Here is a 20200-nt window from a genome sequence, read left to right as displayed (position 1 = left end):
GTGTGTATGTCCGCAGATGTCATTGAGTAGCACAAGGCTCCAGCTGGTGGCTGTTACTCTGATCATCCTGATGGTTTTCTATGTCATATATTTCTCTAACGTTAATGAAAATCTGTTCAAGTTTTCCAGCGCAACAAAACTAAGGTAATAATTTGTATGTGTGTGTGTGTGTGTGTGTGTGTGTGTGTGTGTGTGTGTGTAAATCCCTCCTCTTGTATATTTGGCAGTGTTTGAAAGTGTTTTCATTAAATTGCCTTTAACACACACCACACGCACATGTAGAGTGCTTTGTATGACCACTTTGTGTGTTTTTGTTGCTGACCAGAGGTGAAACTGCATTTTATTTGAGGAAAGTTGGTATACTTCTATCCAGATGAAGCAACAGTCTTGTTACCCTTAATGCATCATTAAAATACTTTTTAGACTAGTCTCCCAAATTCCCATAAAATCTGAACTACTTGATTTAAATGACAATGTGATATAGAAGAGAATTTTGTCCCTTTAGGAGTTCTGTATTTCCTTTGTTCTTCAGGTCAGTTTCTCCTAGGAACTTTTCATTGGCTCATCAATGTACCTGCCCTAAAGGCTCAGAACTTCTTAAAGATTATATAGCCAAGGATCAATACGAAGAGCTTGTTAAACGGCGAGCTAAGGACCTCCAACAGTACAAAACCAGGTAGAGGGTGGATGAATGAATGTTGTGTACTTTAACAGTAATGCAATGGCATTTGTAACTGAACATAATCAATTGGTATCTTTGTAAACTGTAATTAATGTAGACACATTTGGCATTAAATATTACGCTTTGGGAGTGAGAATGTGTTGCACTTCAACAGCAGAGTTGCTTCGCTTGGTGCAGTCGTGCAGTCTGTCAGCGTTAATCAGAATCAGAATGGGGTTTATTGCCAAATGTTGAGCAGGTTTACAACATTAGGAAATTGCTGCGGTGCTTCAGTGCAAACATAATGTCATAAATAGCACTTAAATAGACATGGAAAAAAATAAAAGTAGGGATAAGAATTAATGCTGACAGCACTAGTAAAAAGGTGATACCTGTTTCTATATCTACCCACATTTCATCTCTTCATCAGGATGGTGTCTGCTGAACTATCCAGACTGCTGTTTGCGTCGCCTAACTCTCCTCTGCAGTATCCTATTCAAGGTTATATAGTACAGCCTTTGACCTCTACTCTCATACCAGGTATGCCAAGCCTAATACAGTGGGGCAAAAAAGTATTTAGTCAGCCACCGATTGTGCAAGTTCCCCCACTTAAAATGATGACAGAGGCCAGTAATTTGCACCAGAGGTACACGTCAACTGTGAGAGACAGAATGTGAAAAAAAAAATCCATGAATCCACATGGTAGGATTTGTAAAGAATTTATTCGTAAATCAGGGTGGAAAATAAGTATTTGGTCAATAACAAAAATACAACTCAATACTTTGTAACATAACCTTTGTTGGCAATAACAGAGGTCAAACGTTTACTATAGGTCTTTACCAGGTTTGCACACACAGTAGCTGGTATTTTGGCCCATTCCTCCATGCAGATCTTCTCGAGAGCAGTGATGTTTTGGGGCTGTCGCCGAGCAACACGGACTTTCAACTCCCGCCACAGATTTTCTATGGGGTTGAGGTCTGGAGACTGGCTAGGCCACTCCAGGACTTTCAAATGCTTCTTACGGAGCCACTCCTTTGTTGCCCGGGCGGTGTGTTTTGGATCATTGTCATGTTGGAAGACCCAGCCTCGTTTCATCTTCAAAGTTCTCACTGATGGAAGGAGGTTTTGGCTCAAAATCTCACGATACATGGCCCCATTCATTCTGTCCTTAACACGGATCAGTCGTCCTGTCCCCTTGGCAGAAAAACAGCCCCATAGCATGATGTTTCCACCCCCATGCTTCACAGTAGGTATGGTGTTCTTGGGATGCAACTCAGTATTCTTCTTCCTCCAAACACGACGAGTTGAGTTTATACCAAAAAGTTCTACTTTGGTTTCATCTGACCACATGACATTCTCCCAATCCTCTGCTGTATCATCCATGTGCTCTCTGGCAAACTTCAGACGGGCCTGGACATGCACTGGCTTCAGCAGCGGAACACGTCTGGCACTGCGGGATTTGATTCCCTGCCGTTGTAGTGTGTTACTGATGGTGACCTTTGTTACTTTGGTCCCAGCTCTCTGCAGGTCATTCACCAGGTCCCCCCGTGTGGTTCTGGGATCTTTGCTCACCGTTCTCATGATCATTTTGACCCCACGGGATGAGATCTTGCGTGGAGCCCCAGATCGAGGGAGATTATCAGTGGTCTTGTATGTCTTCCATTTTCTGATGATTGCTCCCACAGTTGATTTTTTCACACCAAGCTGCTTGCCTATTGTAGATTCACTCTTCCCAGTCTGGTGCAGGTCTACAATCCTGTTCCTGGTGTCCTTCGAGAGCTCTTTGGTCTTGGCCATGGCGGAGTTTGGGGTCTGACTGTTTGAGGCTGTGGACAGGTGTCTTTTATACAGATGATGAGTTCAAACAGGTGCCATTCATACAGGTAACGAGTGGGGGACAGAAAAGCGTCTTACAGAAGACGTTACAGGTCTGTGAGAGCCAGAGATTTTCCTTGTTTGAGGTGACCAAATACTTATTTTTCCACCCTAATTTACGAATAAATTCTTTACAAATCCTACCTTGTGAATTCATGGATTTTTTTTTTCACATTCTGTCTCTCACAGTTGAAGTGTACCTCTGGTGCAAATTACTGACCTCTGTCATCATTTTAAGTGGGGGAACTTGCACAATCGGTGGCTGACTAAATACTTTTTTGCCCCACTGTATATGCAACAGATAAGTTTACCAGTGGTCTGTATTGTTGTGTATGTGCTGTATATTCTGTTGTGGAAGTTTTCCATTTAAATAAAGCCTGCAGACGAGCGGTAGCTAACATTCTTTAATCAAAACACACAAAGAACAGACAACCAAGCTTGTGGAGAGCCTACATGACCGCGGGACAGACGGTCAGCAGAGTCTCTCTGAGCCTAACATGTCTCTCAGTTAAATACCTTCTCCAGGAACAAAAGAAAGTACACAGCTGCTTCACACCTTAAGGTTCACACTCCCTTGCTACCTCCCAGAGTCCTCGAAGAGACAAAAGACTCTTCCTGTGGAGTTGTCTGCTTCCCCCAACTTCCTTACTAGACCCCCACCATCTGTCTTACAGTATGGGTGTGGAACATGTTTAAATCTAGTGGCACCAAGGCATCATACAATAAAATAATGTGATTAATACATAAGTAAAAGAAATTCCTATACAATCCCTTTCTAGTTTATTAGAAAAATGGTTAATAAATGTTGATCTGAGACTAAATTTGGTGGTATTTCTCAGATTATTAAGTAAACTTTAATACCTCTGAATTAGAGTCATTAGTGAGTCAAATTAACATGCAATTTCAGGAATTTTCCACGTTTAAAACATAATTAAAAGATAATTAACCAAGAGTGATAATGACCAGCAAACTTATACCTCAGCAAATGAGATGGCAAAATTAAATCTGTATTACAGCCAACATATTCACAGACAAGACAGTTGCATGGGGGTTTTAAGTAATTCATGTTGATCATTTATGCTTCAAAAACGTGTCATGGAGTCTTCCCATAAAAGGACAATGTAAAAGTAATGTCATTTTAATTTCAGGTTTAGGGCTGCATGCAGAAAACAGAAGCAGCTACAAGGTTGGTGTTTCTCCCTCACAGCTAATATGAACTGTACAGGTTGGCTGGTTCATACAAGATGCCTCCTGAACATATACATTTCAAACATTAAGGGCCCTGATTCCCTGATTTTGTGATCAATGTGTGGGGCTGACTTTAATTCAGCTTTAGGATAAATGAAAGAAAAAACACAAACCTCATTTATGGTCTGATGTACAGTATAAACTAGCATCTTTCTTTCCATCTTCAATAGGTATTCCAATGTTACACTGACATAGCATAATTTCATACACAGTTTATTTTTTTTGTAGACGACTGTATAGGATATTCTGGGGTAGGCATGGATATCAATAAAGTATCCATTATTATTATTATTATTATTATTATTATTATTATTATTATATTCTGAGTGCTTTTTAAATTTATTCAGGCCTTTCTTTTGTAGGTATCTTTAAGTGTGTCTAAAGGCATCCTGACCACAAATATTACACCTGAACAGACAATCATCAAAGGTGAGATTTAGTAAATAAGTGACTATATTGTAGGGGGCATTTTTGTTGGATTGGTTTTTGGACCACACGCCAGATTAGCAGCAAGGGTCAGAACTTTTCAGCCATGTGGAGAAGAAAAACAATCTCTTACAAATATGAAATATAAAACATTTACAGCAGTCTTGTCATGGGCTGGGTCTGGGACCCAGCATTTTCTCTTCATTTTGCATTATTGATATGTACTGTAGAAGACATGCTAAGTTCTTGTTGTTTCTATCATTAGTTAGGATTGAGTTGTTTTGTATTTTGAAATTCTTTAGTCCTTGTTTATCTAGATCCTGTTGTGTCGTCACCCCTTATGTTCCAGTCTCAGTGTTGGGAAGGTTACTTTTAAAATGTATTCCATTACAGAATACAGATTACATGCCCCAAAATGTATTCTGTAACGTATTCCGTTACGTTACTCAATGACAGTAACGTATTCTGAATACTTTGGATTACTTAATATATTATCATGCTTTTTACAACAACGTGAATGTACTATTGCTGTGTGATTTATTACTATTACTGAAAGTCCGCGATTCCGAACTGTAGTAAAGGGACCTCTGACTAATACGGCGGGGTCCCTGTCGGCTCGTAGCCGAAAAATAGCTTTACTTTGTTGTGTGGGTCAACTTTTCTTGCGAGAGACAGAGAGAGGCGTTGAAAGGCTGCTCCAACGGAACTTATTGTTTCGGAGGAAAACACGAACACGGTGTACAGTCGAGTCTTAATAGCTTACTTACAACTGGGCTCGTCAGGCACTCTTCTTGGCTGCAGTGGTTATTATTATATTTACATGCTTCCAGCTCCCGTTTTTGCTCGATGACAACTCGTACTTTGCCTTTTTCTCCCTCCCTCGCTCACAGACACATTAACGTGTATGGCAGTCTGTAGCACCCTCAAGGATTGACGTACGCACGATGTAGTTATAAAACAGGGTTTATTCTGGTCTTGGCAACCCGTGAGAACTGCTCACGGACAAAACAATAAAACATAAACATCACATCAAAATGCGCTCTTGTACGTAATGTCAATCAATCAAAAAATCCTTAATTACAGAAAATAAACCATTTAAAATACACAAACCTCGTGAGCTGACATCCAGGAGGTGCTAAATAGTCCTTTATGGCCTTATTGCCTTATCTTCCATCTTCTTCATCAATTATTTCACTCTTTAAACAATATTTTCTCCATGTGTGGAGCTAACTGTGAGTTGCAGCATGCAGACACCATGTGTGCTAGCAAAAGAAAAGTGGCTGGGTGGAGACCCAAACAGCAAAGCTGTACCCTACACAGTTCACCACCAGAGGGTGCAAAGGAACAAAATCCAGACATACAGCTTAACAAATATCAAATGCAACAAACATCAAATGCAAAAGACCGTTACACTCCCACCAATCACTTGTGATTAAAAACTATGAACCTATGAACTAATGAACGGCTTTTGAATGAACTATCGTGAATTATCCTTTAAGCAGAGTGCGGTGGAGAATCGTCTTCCGCTTCCATCAGAATGACTGTCTTCTGAATGGGTCTTTCCAGGTGCACAGGTTTGGAGTTACGTTTTCCTGCTCTATCCAGGGTTGGATCACTCAGCAGCAATTTCACCTTCCTCACTTTTCCATCCTTTCCAGGATACACTTCAATGATCCTTGCCAACTTCCACTGGTTGCATGGAGTTATCTCATCCTTCAGGAGGACAACATCATTGATCTTAGCATTTCTGTGCTCTTTGGTCCACTTCTGTCTTCCTTGAAGATTTAACAAATACTCCTTTTTCCACCTTGTCCAGAAAGTGTTGGCAAGTAGTTGAACACGACGCCACCTCTTACGGAGATAAAGATCTTCTTTCACAAACCTTCCTGGAGGTGGAGAGATGATTGTGGACTTCATGGTTAGTATGTGATTCGGTGTTAAAGGTTCTGGGTTTGATGGATCACATAGTTGGTCAGTAGTCAATGGTCTGCTATTAATCACTGCCATGACTTCATACAGGAATATCCTCAGAGAGGAGCTGTCGAGTTGTTTGGCTGATTGTTCCAGAATGGACATGAGAACACTTCTTATGGTGCGAATTTGTCTTTCCCAGACACCACCCATATGACTAGACGCTGGGGTGTTCATGAGAAACTCACAGTCCAGTTTCCCTAGCTTGGCTTGATCCATTTCCTTAAATGCTCCAATAAACTCATTTCTAGCGCCGACAAAATTCGTGCCTTGATCGCATCTTATCTGGCGAACTGTACCTCTGATGGCCATGAATGCACGTAAGGAGTTGATGAGGGAATCTGTAGAGAGATCGTCAAGCATTTCAAGATGCACTGCTCTGGAGCACATGCAAGTGATTAGCAAGCCATAACGCTTTAGCTCCTTGTGGCCTTCTTTGACATAAAAAGGACCAAAGCAGTCCATCCCACAGTAGGTGAATGGCGGTGTGGTCTCCATCCGATCCTCTGGGAGGTCTGCCATCTTCTGCTGCTCTGTGCGCCTTCTGAACCTTCTGCATTTTACACATTTATAGATGTAAGATGACACAATCTTGCTGCATCCAAGAATCCAGAATCCATTAGCTCGAAGTTCATTCATGGTGATCCCTCGTCCTTGATGGTATGTCTTCTCGTGATAATGTTTGACCAGTAATGCCGACACGTGACTGTCTCTTGGCAGGATCGCAGGATGCTTGACATTGGGGTGCAAAGCTGCATGTGTTAAGCGTCCGCCTACCCGAAGAATGCCTTGGTCATCAAGAAATGGACTTAACTTGTGTAACTTGCTAACCTTGTCTTTCATCTGCATCACATCATGATGTTGCAAGGTTCTTATTTGCTGAGCAAAGGCTGTTTCTTGAACCATCTTTATGATTGTTAACTCTGCTTCCTTTCTCTCTTGTAGGCTACTGATGTCGTGTGATCTACTCTTGTGATGCTTTGCTTCTTTCACATAGCGCTTGAGTCTAGCAACTGCCTTAATCATCCTCGACCAGTGGGAAAACTTGTGTAAGCGATCTAACAGTGACCTTTGTTCCTCCCCTTGTATCTTGTGGACTTGAACCTTCTTAACCTCCGGGTCACTGGTTGATAACTCTCCCACCTTAATTTCTCCACTGGGTATGACCTTCTGCCAAAGGAGGTCTGGGCCTTTGAACCAGTTTGATGCTACAAGTTGTTCTGCTGTGAGACCTCTTGAGGCGTGGTCCGCCGGATTATCTTCGGAAGGTACATACCTCCATTGGGTTGAATCTGTACTTTGTTTGATGCGTTCCACTCGGTTTGCAACAAACACATGAAATCTTCTGGCTTCATTGCTGAGGTATCCGAGTACCACCTTCGAGTCAGTCCAATACCTTTCTTCTGAAATTTCCATTTCCAATTCCTTTTTCAGCATGTCACCAGTGCGCACAGCAACAACGGCCGCCGACAACTCAAGCCGAGGAATAGTTGTGACTTTGGTTGGTGGAACTCTTGATCTTCCCATCACCAATGGGCAGTGGACTTCACCAGTTGTGCTTACTGCTCTGAGGTAAGTGCACATTCCATATCCAGATGCACTTGCATCAGAAAAATGATGAAGTTCGTAGTGGTGTGCCTTGAAGTTCGAAGGAATGTAGCATCTGTGAACCTTTACGTCCGCAAGGTTTCCCAGGTCACGCAACCAATACTCCCACTGAGGTCGAAGTCTGTCAGGTAAGTTATCATCCCAACTGAGTTTATCTCGACACATTTGTTGCAAGATCTGCTTTCCCAGCAGAATGAAAGGTGACACAAACCCAAGTGGATCGAACACAGAGGCGACTGTGGCCAATACTCCTCTTCTGGTGAGTGGTTTTTCCTTAACAACTACTCTGAACTGAAATTGATCTGATGCCACACACCATTGTACACCAAGTGCTCTTTCCATATGTACTTCACAGAGTGCCACATCTAGATCTTTGGGAGCTGCAGCGCATTCTTCTTTCGGAAGCGAAGCTAGAACTTTGGTGCTGTTTGAGATGAACTTGTGCAACCGAAGTTTGCCCATGCTGCAGAGTTTGCGTGCTTCATTAACCAGCTGTATTGCCTGATCTTCAGTGTCAACACTTGCTAGTCCGTCATCAACATAGAAGTTGGTGAACTTGATGGTTTCTTCATTAAAACTTCCTTCCCCTTCAGCTGCAAGATGCTTGAGGCCATAGTTGGCACAACCTGGAGAAGATGCTGCTCCAAATAGGTGTACCTTCATCCTGTAGACAGTGAATGGAGTTTCAAGGTCACCGTTCTCCCACCACAAGAACCGTAGGTAATCTTGGTCACAAGCATGCACATGGAATTGGTGGAACATGCGTTCGATGTCACACATGAAAGCCACTGGGCCTCTTCGGAAGCGACACAAGACTCCGAGCAAGGTGTTTGTTAGCTCTGGACCAGTGAGGAGATGGTCATTTAAGGAAGCGCCTTGGAACTTGGCAGAGCCATCAAAGACGACACGAATCTTTCCGGGTTTTTGTGGATGATACACACAATGGTGTGGGATGTACCAAACTGGTGTCTTATCAATGTCTTGCTCTGTGACCCTTTCAGCATCTCCATGGGCTAGGATCTCATCCATGAATTTCTTATAGTCCATGTAGTACTGCTTGTTACTCTTGAGGCGATGAATAGCACATGCCTTGTTGTTTGGCAGGTTCGGCCTTTCACTTGCCTTTCAACAAACATCAAATGCAAAAGACCGTTACACAGTCCATTCTCCCTGCAGCACGGACTACACTGCCCATGATGCTACATTCTTTAGAGCTATGCTTGTAGCATTCTTCCTGTTAGCTTAGCACAACAACAACAACAACAACAAAAGGCGCTCTCTCACCCAGGAAACACACGGTCGCAGAGAGAGAGAGAGCGTCGCCCTGTAACCATGGGAACCGTAACGCTGCCGCCTGGAACAACAGAACGTAGCTGTCAAACAAAACCCAAACAGTCCTGACCCGCGACAAAATGAAACAGGAAAGTACCGCAGTGTAATCCATTTATTTCAACAAAGTAACTGTATTCTGAATACCACCTTTTTAAACGGTAACTGTAACGGAATACAGTTACTCATATTTTGTATTTTAAATACGTAACGGCGGTACATGTATTCCGTTACTCCCCAACACTGTCCAGTCTCCCTTGTTATCAAGTCAGTATTGTCTGCCTCCTGTCTTATTTTGAAAGAGCCTGGTTTTCTTTGTTCATTGTATTTAGTTTCACTTCCCCTGTCCCATTATTAGGTTCATGTGTGTCAGCTGTTTCCCTATGTGATTCCTGATCCCCCCCCCCCCCCCCCCCCTTGTGTGTTTTTAGTCTGTGTTTTTCATTGTCTTGTCTTTGTCAGAACGTCTGTGACACCACGTCTAGTCATAGCACTCATAGTCACAGTCATCATAGAAATCATAGTTATCATAGTCATCGTGATTAGTCACAGTTATCTTGTTCCGTTTTCCCAGTTTAGTTTAGTAGCAGTTTAATTTGTCGCCCAGTTTGCCTCGCATTATTTTGTATTCATGTTTATCAGCTAAAATAAAACGTCTCACTTTTGGTTTAACTATCCGCTCTATCTCCTTTTGTGTCTGAACCTGGGTCCTCGTTCTCACTCTTGCACAATCAGCAGGTGTGGATCTAGAGAAATTTTCTTAGGGTGGCAGAGAAATCAAATGGGGTGGCAAAATCAAAGCCTTCTTTTTTCAAACACATATGCAGATGGTTACTGTTAGGTTTGTAGCTTGAACCCATCCGCTGGAACGTTGAAGACAATATAATTACACTGCAAGCAAGACGCAAGTAGGCAAACTTCTTCATGGTACTCGTGCACGGGAGAGAACCGGACAGGCACCGTTCCTTCGCTTGACCCCAGTAGCTCTCGTCCGTTCTCCCATACACTGTCCTTTTATTGAGGTTACATGAATATGCATAGGTTCATTAACATACGACGTCTACATACAAACAAAGAGTACCTTGCCTGTGTGTGTGTGTGTGTGTGTGTGTGTGTGTGTGTGTGTGTGTGTGTGTGTGTGTGTGTGGGGACTGCTGATCAAAGGGTCAAACATCCTTGGTCAGGAAGAGGGTAGCCTCCCCCTCACCCTAGATGGTTCATCCTAGATAACACGGTGAGGAAGTCCTGCAGTTCATCTAAACAAAGAGCACTTAGACTAGAACAGACGCAACTACGTTAATCCTACCATAAAATAATAAGACACGGTATGACCTCTCATGCTCCCAAAGTGCTGTCTAATACACACAAAGTTTGCAGACTATCAAGGATCAAAACCTCTACCAATCTACAACTAATTACAAAACTCTAAGCATATATAAGTAAATATTTCTAAGCATAAATGACAATCAACAATACAAATCTAACATTTCCCCCCTTTTTGACCTTTATGCTTGAAAAGTTCCCAGGTATAAATACCTCATGTCTGACAGTTTCAATGCAAACATTTTTATACTCAGCATACGTCAAATCACCCTAAATTACTGAAAAGGTACACAGTTCAACAAATGTATTAGCAGTTATCCCATTCCTCATTGATCTCATCTCATGGCAAACTGCATCCTATGAGCAAACAAAGAAATTGTTAATTTAATAGTGAAAATAAGAAGATAACATTTTCAAAAACATCTCAGCTTGGTGATGCTTCCTCCGGGTGTGCACATCACATGTCTTTCTGCAGAGTGGTTTAAGCTCTGCAGGGCGTCATGAATGTCTCTTCCAGTTGTTTCCATCACTGTCCATAGGACCAGAGTCCAAATGTATGTAGAATAGACATTCAAACATACTAGTTGGTTTTGTGTTTCGTCAACATGGGTCTCAGCTATTTCCAAGCTGCAGACCTCTCAGCACTCTAGTTTTATGGCCTCTTACCAGCCCCCATCACCTGACTTCAGACCTTCGTCTTGTGAGGGGGATATTTATGACTCCTTAATTGTCCACGCTCTGCAGAAAAAGCTCTCTGTGGAAAGGGTGCTGGGTTCCGTCATCTTACTGCTGTTATGATCCCAGCAGCCTTCAGAGTGTCATCGTATGCACAGTATAGTGGCACAGCATTAGGTGATGTTCATAGGAAACTGCTGTCATCACCACCATAGCTTCTGGTTCCTGTGCTTTCACAGAATCATGATGTCATCCTCGAACTCCTTCTGCGCTGTCGATGGAGCTTGGCACGCTCCCCTCATCCCACGAGTTTTCATGTTCCAACGCTGCTGAAGGTTTAAGGCAGAGCACGTCGTACACCTTAGTCGTCTTCCTCAGCGTCAATATTGAATCTTTCATTGTATTTAAAATCTTGCTGTGGGAAGTCTCCTCTTGATTTCCTGGAAGCTTAGTAGCACAGCTCTCTGTGTGATGTCTGCTGTGCTGAAGATGATCTCTGATCCTCCTGAAGCCTCTCTCCCATCTTGTGGACGATCCTCTCCTCTATTTTGCAGGCAGTTTCATGGTCCTTGCTGTGGCTCCAAGGTCTGATTTCATGATGGGCCCCAATCAGCTTGATCTTTGACCTCAACCACTGCCTGGTCCTGTCAGCTATGCTCTTCTCACTGGGCCTCTGAAGATTTCTCAGGAGATTACTGCTGCACCTGTATTTCCTTGCTAGGAAGACAAACTATTTGGAGAGTATGTCAACAATCATCAAACCACATTCTTTAGTTCAGTGAACTTCACTTATAGGCCATCAAAGCCTCATCTGAACATGGGTGCACCACTTGCATAGGTTTAATATTTGTAAATAAACAGCTAATCACACAAATCACTGCAACAATAATAAAAAACATTGTTTAATGTTAATCCTTGGACCCCTCCTCTTGACGCATGGACACACCCATGCGTCAACTCACCAAACCTGGATTCCAGTCTTAAAGAAAAAGATTAGCTAGATCATATCCCAGGCAACATCAGGGCATCTCCTCCCCTGGAGCAGCACCACCCTGGACCCATAATCCTGCAATGAAAATGTTAGTGTGCTTTGCATATTAAGTTTGCTTAACACCTGGCTCTCCCAGGAGCCTGCATACACACCATCATGGCCTGGAAAACAAAATCTGGAAGTAAAATCAAACTTCATACCTGTAAACAATTGTATCATAAGGACAAGAAGCATTCAACATCAGCAAGACAAGTGTCATGTGCAGGTTTTCTCAAATCAGTAAACTACAATTATTTTCATAAGTCGCCTCAGACATGGATCATCCCATGTACTCAGGCAACATTAATGTAATCGGTGACTGCTCTTAAGCAAAGACACTCCACTTATATATTACTATGGGCTCAAAAGTGGCCAGCTAATGAGCCCATATCAAACCATCCCAGAAACACTGTATCTCTTATTTGTTTTACTCATGTCACTTGTCCGTTTCAGCTGAATCTTCCACAGCATTCTCAAAGAAATTAACATTAGCAAAACACATTGACTGCAGTCAGACAGAGGTCAGACACAGGTCAACAGGTTCCAGAGGTGCCATAAAAACACCATAAAGTCAACCCTAGCTGTGGAAAGAAGTAACACCAGTTCTCAACACAGGAAATTTCACACATGTTATTCACATTATCAAAGTAACCTTCACATTTTCCCATCAACACAATGCAACAGCATCACCACTCATAACCTGTAAACACAGTTTTCCTCACACATAAACCCAGAAATCCTGTAGTAGGAAAAAACATCAACCAGTCGTCCTGGTATAAATCGCATCATCAATTCACATGAAGAACTGGCATGCTGTAAGAAAAGAAAATGCAAATATTAGCGCTTGCGCAGGCGTATGCATACTTTGTCACAGATATCTCTGTAAGCAACTCAAGCCTATGAATAACACACCTGATAAATGCACAGACACAGAAAATGGCATTTAAAAGGTTAAATCATCATGCAACCTCGAGTGTTGCTGTCATCTTTCTGCTCCTGTAAAAGGAAACACATGGGTTCATCTGCACCTTTGTCAGGTGGGGGTTAGCTTCACACAATCATGTTCAGTCAGTCAGTCAGATATTTTAAAATTCTTACTCATTCACTCAGTGGTTCCTTCTTTTGCTAATTGTGGAAATTATCATCGCATTCGTTTCCACGCTCAGCAAAACGACGTTATTTCAAAAAGAAAAATAATTTAGACTGGATTTCCTCGTTGAATCCTTTTTGGGGGGGACTCTCATTTCCTAATTGTCCCAAATAAGTGGCTTTCTCCTGAACCCATTTTAAATGTGGAGAAACTCACTTGCAACAATTTTCTTGACGACGTGTAACGCTTTTAATTCCCGACTTGCAGATCTGCTCAAAGAAAAGAAATTCACAAGCAAAAATCAGTGCTTGTTCAAAAATGAAAAATAAAAAATAACAGAGATTATCAAACCAAACTCTCAGTGCACTGTGAAAGTATCAAAATAAAAAGGCCTTGTTAAGTCATGACACAAGCTCCTCATCTCAGGAGGGTAAATCATACCATTAGCATGGTTTATCATACCATCATACTAATTGGCAGGCTCAACTTCACAACAAAAGAAAAATCATCAGCTAGATTCACTCCAAATCAACCATCAGCTGCACAACACACAACATAACCCTAATGTCATATTAGCTATGAGTTTAATCACCCGGTCTGTGCTCTTCACTCATTTAAGCCACAGATCTATTTTATTCAATTTTTCCTTTTTCCCTTCATCATAAAACATGTGACATGCTGTCATGCACTTCACAAAACAGTCTGTTCTGACGTATTCAGAGTTGTGTATCTAAATACAGGATTCACTCGCACATCAAAACAGGAAACTCAGTGTTTTAGAGTCTCTACTCAACACACAACAAACTCCAACACATCTCATTCACTCATACTAGAATTCAATCACCTTTCATTAATCTAAAACCGATCAACTAATTTGCATATCAGCTATTAACCCACTAAGTTGACAGGACGACAGAAAAGCATGTTCAAAATAGTATCACAAAAGACAATTTCCCTCATACAGTAAATTACTTATGCTGCCTCAATCAAGCAGGAAGCTTCTCCCAATTTACCATTTTAACACTAAATTTATTGTCTGATCACTGATTTATCAAACCAGGATTTTTTTTTTTTTTTTTCCCACAAAAGTTAAATTGTTGTCCTGCAACTTGTAGAGTCAATTTTTTTCTTTAGGATAAATTCAGTATTTGATAACAAGTGTCTGCTAAATTGACACTATTGTAACACTGATGAAAGATAACAAGCTAATTTTCATTGCATGGGTTTGTGTTATTAGGCAGGTCTAATGCATGTCTGTGGAGCTGCATCTCCAGCAGAGCATGTTCTTAAAGCTGCCTTTCCTACACATTTCTCTGCTACTATTTAATCATTTCTTAACTAATGTGCTATGAGTCTTCATGAGTCATTTTGTGTTTGGAATTGTTAGTAGGGTTAATGCATGTTCTGCTTGTGTGTGTGTGATTTTGTATATGTTTCTATTTTCGCAATGTTTCAGACTCCGTCTCAATTTTCCAACTTAAGCAGTCAGTTTTCTTTTCCCCAGGTTTGCTAACCCAAATTTTGATTTCCCACATTAAATAATTCCTATGTGTTCTCACCTAGTCTTCTCACTCTGTTGTCCTCTCACTCTTTTGTCCTCTCCCTCTTCAACAGTCCCGGCAGTTCTCCTTCAGCTTTGTCCTGTCTAGTAGCTGAAGTGCTGCTGCTGCCTTCTTGGGCGACTTCTTAGCAGCTGCTGCCGGTTTCTTGGCTTTGGCTGCGGCGGGCTTCTTGGCTTTGCTCTCAGTAGCCTTGTTCATCTTGAAGGATCCGGAGGTCCTGGTGCCCTTGGTCTGCACCAGAGTGCCCTTCGCCACCAGGCTCTTGATGGCGGTCTTGACACGGGCCTTGTTCTTGTCCACATCGTAGCCTCCGGCAGCCAGAGCCTTCTTGAGAGCGGCCACAGACAGGCCGTTGCGCTCCTTGGAAGCGGCCACGGCTTTCACAATCAGCTCGCCCACGCTGAGGCCGACCTTCTTGGGCTTGGAAGTCATCGTCTTCTTCTTCTTGGCCTGAACCTCGGCGCAGGGCGTGTTTATGATGGAGCCTTTCCCACCACAGCGCTGGCACGTTGAACGCATCATGAAGGGTCCATTTCTTTCATGTCGCTAGCCGCATGTGGCTTGCCCGAGTCACTCAGTCCTTTTTGAGCATTTCAACATGCTGCCACCTTGCTCGCCCCTCCGTGAAATTCAACCAATCAGACAGGAAGATGGGTTTGCTTTCTTCTTCTGCTGCTGTTTATCCACATTGCTGCTGCTTTGCTGGGACTTTTTGTGCTCAGGACTTGCTGCTGTCTCTTTATCATGGAGCTGCATTCCTTATCTTCAGGGAGGAGTGAGCTCGCTTGTGAGGTTGAGAAACACATGGCACTGTAAATAAGTCAGCCAGAAACTTGGCCTGCATGTTTCCAATGATGTTAAACTATAACTTTCTTCCGACTGCTGCATGTGGAAAATTGGTTCAGGTCTGCTTTTCACCTGAAAGTGACAAACTAAGACATTTCATTATTATCATCACTGCTTAATCAACACACATCTCTCTCTGTGTGTGTTTTTGTGAACAGTCTTTTCTTAAAAGCAGAAAATGAAATTGTAGTTGTTTTTGGCTGATCAACACAAAACCTTTTTCCTATGATTTTTCTTTTTCACTCTTTTTTTCTTTTTTTTCGTTACAATAGCTGGTGACCTGCAGAATCACCGCTCTCACTCACAATCAAAGGCAATTACTTTTACACAGCGCACAAAAACACTGTGATGTCAGACACATTCACACTCACTTTTTCATCTGCATAAATAAACCATATGGCTGGAGATATGTGCCATGGTGATCCATAAGCATGATCACCAGTTTATTTAATTATTTTTAATCCAACAAAACAAATAAACAAAAACATGATGCTGATGCTACACACACACACGAGTCAAGGTGCAGAAAAACTGCTCATGGAAACGCTGCACACTCATAGCTCTGTTTCCCTCTCTTTGAGTAGTTCTCAGACAGCTCTTGATCTGATAATGTGTAGCTTGCTCATCAGCTCAAAAAACAAAAACAAAACTGCAACGCGACATCACACAGTAGTTGCATGCTCTGCCCACAGTGGCAAAGTCTTACACTTACATATTCAACTCAGCTTCTCCATCATGTACTTTTAGATGTTTCATACAGGGTTCAGCATATTAGTTGTTTTCACAGGTGTGCTGTATATCTCAACAATGGTTCATAATAAGACGAAAGTCTTCCACACAGGTCAAGTGCCTCTATGCACTTCATTAGTTTAAATATTTACCTATAACACTTCACCTCACATGTCATTGTACTGAATTTAAGCAACCACAAGCTTAATGTAGGTTACTTTTAACAACTATCCACCTCAATGGTTTGGCACACAGGCTGTTAACATTTTGTGTCAGGAAGGGGTGGGGGGAAAGCCACCCACCAGAGCACAGCTGCTGATGTGGGCTGGCCTTTTCCACACACTCTTCAAGGCTGGTGTGTTTTCTGAAAACTTCTAACATTTGAATCTCTTCCATTTATAAGCCTGCGATTAACCGCACGGCTCAGGTCCGCGTGAAACCCGCGCGACCGCATTCGCGTGCACCCACGCAGCTGTGGAGCCTTCGCTCTCTCTCTTTTATACATAAATACTTTGTGCTGCCAGGAGCAAAGTCCAGCACAAACGTCTTTCTCCCTCTAACTCACTCTTGGTTGCTTAGAAACCCATGATAACAACAACAGTCGGTGTTACAGACCACGTGTTCTGCTCCGCATACACTCACACAACAACAACAACAAAAACGACGACGACGACAACAATGACAACAACACAAAATAGGCCTACTCCGGACTCACACCGGACCGCTCGGGACCCTGACCCAGCTGTGGGACGCTCACCCACTCGTGCGACAAAACCCAATGAAGGGACGCTCGGGACACACACCCAGGGCGATTTCAAAACCGGACACTCACCGGACGCTTGGGACCCTTGGGCGATTTAACCAAAACTTCTTTTTCGGGACACAAACCCAGTTATCGCTCCACAAAGCAGCGAACTTCTCAACGCCTCACAAAATGGCGGAGACTGCACAACGACACGGTTATAGAGTCGGCCTCTTTAAACTTACTTGGCGTTGCTTAGCGTGTAATATCAGCCTGAATCCCGCCGATCGCCATTCATCGAGGAGAAAGACAGACAGCGAATCCACAGGAACTTCCTGGCTGACGTCAGTCTTTCAGCGTGCCTCCCCCCCCTCGGTGAATGCGATCCCAGGGATCCGGCATCGAAGGACCAATTAATGTTAGGTTTGTAGCTTGAACCCATCCGCTGGAACGTTGAAGACAATATAATTACACTGCAAGCAAGACGCAAGTAGGCAAACTTCTTCATGGTACTCGTGCACGGGAGAGAACCGGACAGGCACCGTTCCTTCGCTTGACCCCAGTAGCTCTCGTCCGTTCTCCCATACACTGTCCTTTTATTGAGGTTACATGAATATGCATAGGTTCATTAACATACGACGTCTACATACAAACAAAGAGTACCTTGCCTGTGTGTGTGTGTGTGTGTGTGTGTGTGTGTGTGTGTGTGTGTGTGTGTGTGTGTGGGGACTGCTGATCAAAGGGTCAAACATCCTTGGTCAGGAAGAGGGTAGCCTCCCCCTCACCCTAGATGGTTCATCCTAGATAACACGGTGAGGAAGTCCTGCAGTTCATCTAAACAAAGAGCACTTAGACTAGAACAGACGCAACTACGTTAATCCTACCATAAAATAATAAGACACGGTATGACCTCTCATGCTCCCAAAGTGCTGTCTAATACACACAAAGTTTGCAGACTATCAAGGATCAAAACCTCTACCAATCTACAACTAATTACAAAACTCTAAGCATATATAAGTAAATATTTCTAAGCATAAATGACAATCAACAATACAAATCTAACAGTTACAATGTTGTAATGGTTCAAATGCATTAAGTATACACGCTTTTCATATAAATGTAATCTATAACTTAATTCTTTTCTGTAGCCCACATGATTAAACACGTTAGTTTGACATAAAATTCACATAAAACATGTGAATTTTGTTTTTATGTACTGTAGGTATATATATATATATTAGGGGTGCAACGATACACAAAATTCACGGTTCGGTTCGATACTTTGGTGTCACGGTTCGATATTTTTTCGATACAAAAAAATGTTCATGCCTTTTTAATTTGTCATTTATTAAAATTATAAATATATATATTTAACTCAAAAGTACAGTTTTTAAATTTAACCCTAACCCTTGTGCATGTTTTTTATTTTGACAGTGAATACGCACCTGCGGACCACTTATGTGCAGCCCTGGTTATTTAGCTCGTCATATTGCAGCCACAGAAATTCTTTTGTCCATGAAACCATAAAGCTGCACTTTCTTTTTGCCTTATAGTCTGATTTGTCATAACTTTCCCGTTTTGTGGTAAGCTTTTCTTTGGCTATCACTTCTTCACCCTGACCTGTCTTATTTGGCTCAGCAGAACTGAAATGCTTTTACACACGCACTCACATAAGCTCAGCGATTCTCTGCGCGATCAACCTCTCACATGTTTAAGCTTGCTGCGGGAGATTTCACTTGTCATGTTTGCATAGTAAGCTAACGATTAATAAGACGATGTCAGAGGAATTGGTGCACAAATTATCATCACTCACAGATCAGTGCTGTCGCTCTCTATACACAGTTCGCGCGATTGCAAAGTGAAAGCAAAAAAACAAGCGCAAATTCAAACGTGATTTCAATATGTCACATATTGACAGTGGCTCACCGATGCCAATGACATAATTACCCAGCTACATTTCTGAAAGAATGCAAAAGCATTGACATATATTTTTCCTTCCTACAATAGCCGGACGGGCAGGGCAGAGATAGATTTTGGTAGCCCGACTGGAAAAATCGCTAGCTCCGGGACGTCGGGCTAGCGATTTTGCGAGCCCTGTATCTGATTGAGGAATCACTCATCTTTGGAAAAGAGAGTTTATTACAGAGAAATGTCTCTTTCCAAAATAAAAGCTATACTATCCGCTTCTTCTGGGCTATATTCTCAGCAGCATATTAAACATATCAGGTCCCCATAAGGAGAATCATGTGCTAACATCTGTCTAAATGACTCAGGTAAAGTTTGTAGCATGCGTGCTTGTTGTTTTTGTCTTTGCACTAGGATGATGTTGGCGTAAATGTGCAGTCATATTCGTTGTGTTCCCACTAGTGCTTTCAGGTTAACCTCGTTAAAATGACGTTAACGCCACAACACGGCAAATCTCCGTTAACGAGCTACCGCCGATCGCCCCGTGCATGGGGCTAGACGGCCAACACGTTAACGAGCTAAGTGCGCTAACACACTAGCTCCCACCCATGTAATTGAGCATTGCGTGGCACATCCAACATACTGTTTTACTTTAGTCCATGACGCGCTTACCTTCAGGGTCATACGTCACATGAAAACCAAAATAATTCCAAACGCCAGATCTGAATGAGGGTGGGGGAAGTTCAATTTGCCATGTTGCAAGGAGAGCTTAACTTCTGTCTCGCTAGCTTGCCCTGCGCTCTTCCTTCTGACAATGCTGTCTGTGTGGAGCGCTCAGTGGATCTGCACTCGACAGTGCAGCCTAGGCGGAGTAGTCGAACGCAGATTCACTGAGCGCTCCACACAGACAGCATCGTCAGAAGGAAAGTTGATAAAATAAATTACAAATGTTGTATCGTTCGATACATATGCGTACCGAACCGAAAGCACTGTATCGAACGGTTCAATATCGATACGAATATCGTTGCACCCCTAATATATATATGTATATATATATAATAAATATGTAGCCCAATACGTATAAAATCCAGAAAGCTGCACAACATGGGGCGGTTCATTTACAAACACATGTCTATCTTAAGTTTCACTGGTTTTTTGTTAGAAAAAAATCTAATTTTGC

The 20200-nt window shown here is 42.3% G+C and overlaps 2 protein-coding genes across 2 annotated transcripts in view; one reads left to right on the top strand and one right to left on the bottom strand.

Moving 5' to 3' along the window:
- Window positions 1–16: 16 nt before the first annotated feature.
- The window catches only part of LOC113021404 (beta-1,4 N-acetylgalactosaminyltransferase 2-like), a 37300-nt gene continuing 17116 nt past the window's right edge, over window positions 17–20200 (top strand). The window contains exons 1-5 of the mRNA XM_026166047.1: window positions 17–144; window positions 533–676; window positions 1092–1201; window positions 3685–3722; window positions 4147–4213. Of these exons, the coding sequence (XP_026021832.1) occupies window positions 17–144; window positions 533–676; window positions 1092–1201; window positions 3685–3722; window positions 4147–4213 (487 nt within the window). The remainder of the gene's footprint in view (window positions 145–532; window positions 677–1091; window positions 1202–3684; window positions 3723–4146; window positions 4214–20200) is intronic.
- Window positions 14628–15505, bottom strand: LOC113021405 (histone H1-like). Its single transcript, XM_026166048.1, has one exon. The coding sequence runs from the start codon at window positions 15318–15320 to the stop codon at window positions 14844–14846; it is 477 nt and encodes a 158-aa protein (XP_026021833.1). The 5' UTR covers window positions 15321–15505; the 3' UTR covers window positions 14628–14843.

This window comes from Astatotilapia calliptera, chromosome 4 (assembly GCF_900246225.1).
Source record: "Astatotilapia calliptera chromosome 4, fAstCal1.2, whole genome shotgun sequence".
In the NCBI taxonomy this organism is placed as follows: Eukaryota; Metazoa; Chordata; class Actinopteri; order Cichliformes; family Cichlidae; genus Astatotilapia; species Astatotilapia calliptera.
This window is presented reverse-complemented; position numbering and strand designations above follow the sequence as displayed.

Excerpts from the sequence above, each read along its gene's own strand:
- LOC113021405 (XM_026166048.1), bottom strand. The coding sequence starts at position 15,320 with ATGATGCGTTCAACGTGCCAGCGCTGTGGTGGGAAAGGCTCCATCATA.